General features: G+C 64.8%; 2 protein-coding genes across 2 annotated transcripts in view; both read right to left on the bottom strand.

Annotated features, from left to right (window-relative positions):
• PDLIM7 (PDZ and LIM domain 7) overlaps positions 1–1,153 on the bottom strand; it is a 25,160-nt gene extending 24,007 nt beyond the window's left edge. The window contains exon 1 of the mRNA XM_026858457.1: positions 1,139–1,153. The gene's annotated coding sequence lies outside the window, so the exon portion shown is untranslated. The remainder of the gene's footprint in view (positions 1–1,138) is intronic.
• FAM193B (family with sequence similarity 193 member B) overlaps positions 7–2,511 on the bottom strand; it is a 15,274-nt gene continuing 12,769 nt past the window's right edge. The window contains exons 8-11 of the mRNA XM_026858527.1: positions 2,010–2,246; positions 456–1,479; positions 276–351; positions 7–174 (exon numbers count right to left, since the gene is read on the bottom strand). Coding sequence (XP_026714328.1) covers positions 78–174; positions 276–351; positions 456–1,479; positions 2,010–2,246 — 1,434 coding nt within the window. The 3' untranslated portion in view covers positions 7–77. The remainder of the gene's footprint in view (positions 175–275; positions 352–455; positions 1,480–2,009; positions 2,247–2,511) is intronic.

Here is a 2,511-nt window from a genome sequence, read left to right as displayed (position 1 = left end):
AGGCAGGGGCCCGCGGGGCGGGGGGCACAGTGAGGAGAGGCAAGCGGCCGTGGGTGGGGGGCGCCCCCCCCCGCACCTCACTGGGCTGCGCTGGAAGTGGTTTTCTTCAGGGTGAAGTTGGTCCAGTTCACCGCCACCTTCTGCCGTGTCTGCTTGGCTGAATCCAGGCAGAACCTGGCAGGGAGAGGACAGCCCCTGGTCAGCCACCAGCCCCTCTGTGCAGACCCCTCCAGCCCCACCGGCAGGGCTTGGCCCCCCCAGCGCTGACCCCTCACCTCTTAAAATACTCCACTTCTCTGTCAGTCTCGTCCATCTCCGCCCCGTCCAGGTCCTTGGGCAGGAACACGTCATCTGGCAAAGCAGAACAGCAGAGAGAGGTTCAGAGCTGCCAGATGGGCAGGGGGGACGGGGTCACAGGGAGGATGGTGGCGCAGAGCGGCGCTCCTGGCACTCACCAATCGAGGTATTGGATTTCTCCACCTTGTTCCGGCTCTTCCTGTTCTTGCCCTTGGGCTGGGGGGAGCCCCCCAGGGCAGCGGGGGCAGGCAGCTGCCGATCTGCAGCTGCGGCAGGCGGGTGCTGCTGCGCCAGCTCTGACAGCTCGGCTTTGCCCTCTCCCCTGCGGCCTTTCCCCTCGCCGCTTCTCTCCTTCTCCAACCTGCCGCCACCGCAGCCCCAGGGCTGCCCTTTGCCACTCTCCCCCAGCTCGGCACAGCCGCCTGCCCGCTGCAGCTCTGCAGCACTGGCCTTGGAAGGGTGCTTGGTTCCCAGCACCTGCCCCTTCGCACCAGGGCTCTCCAGCCGGGCCTGGCCACCGGCCACCGCAGCAACGCCCTCCCCTTTCTTCGCCTGCCCGCTCTGCCGCTTGTTCTTCCGCTGCCGGCTCCCGGCAGGCACCGGCTCTGGAGGCTCCGGCCCCTTGGGCTGCAGTCCCTCCTTGGGCTCCGGGCTCAGCCCGCTGCCATCCACAGCAGAGTCCACAGCCTTGGACTGCACCCAGATCATGCGGGAGAGGCTGGGCACGGCGCTGAGGCGTTTCACCACTCCGTTCTCGGCCGCTGGGGCTGGTGGTGGCTCCCCGGGCCCCTCACCCCATCGGGGACCCAGCTCACCCCGCAGCAGCGTGTGGCTCTTGGCAGGGCCCAGGCTGAGCGGGGCCAGGGCCAGGTCTATGTCCTGCAGGTCAGAGGAACCATTGAGGTGAGAGAGCAGGTTCTTCTGCTCCAGGACAGCTGCCTTCTTGGGGAAGTCATTGACATCCAGGTTGAGGTCGTAGACGCTGAAGCTGGCCCGGATGGAGTCCTTGATGGTATTCTTGATCTCCTGCAGCCGGCTGCTGAGGAAGCTGTTCACCCGCTCCAGCTCCAGCTCCGGCCACTCCAGCAGCTTCTCCTCGGCCGGCTCCCTGGCCTGGCTGGCTGCAGGGGCACGCTCAGCCCGCTTCTGGGCCTCCGCCTCCAGCTGGGCTTTCTCCTTCTCCTGCAACACAGGTGCCATGAGGCTCGGGTGCCCTGACCTGCAGTGCCACATGTGCAGGTCATGGGGGTAGCCCTGCACCAGCACTGTCAGGTAGCAAACCCAAGGGCCGACACTCAGCATGGCCACCCCATGTCTTCTGCAGCCCCCGAACTATCATATGTCCTCCGTGGGAATGACGACAGCCACCATGTTGCAGGCTGGACACTGCTCTGAGCACAAAGTGCCAGCACGAGCCATCACAGCACTGCCCCTCCCATGCTGTTTGTCAGAGTCGCAGCATGGAGCGGGTAGGAGAGCACAGCCCAGAGCGCCAGAGAGGGCTGGGCCACCATCTGCAGGAACAGATGCAGGGGAAGCCCTGCATGCAGCCAGACACCACTGTCACCTCAGGGGAGAGGGCAGCAAAGGACACAAAGTTCAAGAAACCAGATGGATACAAGGGAAGAGAGGGCAAGGCCCTGCAAGGAATCTTGCCCTGATCTCCCTCCTGCAGCCCGCCCTAGGCAGTGCTTCCCTCTGCCCAGCCTCACCTTCTTCTTCTGCTTGTGCCGTGCCCGCTTGGCCGCCTTGGCACTATTCAAGGGCTTGGGCTCTGTGCTGTTGATGTAGTCCAGCAGCTCATCCACGTTGCGGTGGTCCACAGCGGGCTCTCCCGAGCTGCTGTTGTGCCCTAGTTTCTGTGGCAGCTCCTCTTTCCTCTTGGTGAGGCGTGAACGCAGCTTTTCTCGGATCTCGGCGTAGTTGCGGCTCGTAGGAGCGGCCGGGGGCTGTGGCAGGGGAGCACTGTCAGCCAGGCAGGCACGCGAAGCCAGCGTGACGCGCAGGCAGCCCCAGCTCCCACACCAGTCCCCCACAACCGCTCCCTTCCCTGAGGTCTCAGCAAGACAAGTCAGCACAGCCCCTACTGAACTTTTTCCACCACAAAGCCACAGGGTTTGGCTGGCTGCGCCAAGCCCCAGGGCTGGGCAGGTGGCTGCGAGTTGGGAGCAAGGGGACCAGCAGACTGATGAGGCAGGATGGAAATTGGGGGGG

Source organism: Athene cunicularia (assembly GCF_003259725.1).
Source record: "Athene cunicularia isolate RWA chromosome 13 unlocalized genomic scaffold, athCun1 chr13_part1, whole genome shotgun sequence".
NCBI classification, from domain to species: domain Eukaryota; kingdom Metazoa; phylum Chordata; class Aves; order Strigiformes; family Strigidae; genus Athene; species Athene cunicularia.
This window is presented reverse-complemented; position numbering and strand designations above follow the sequence as displayed.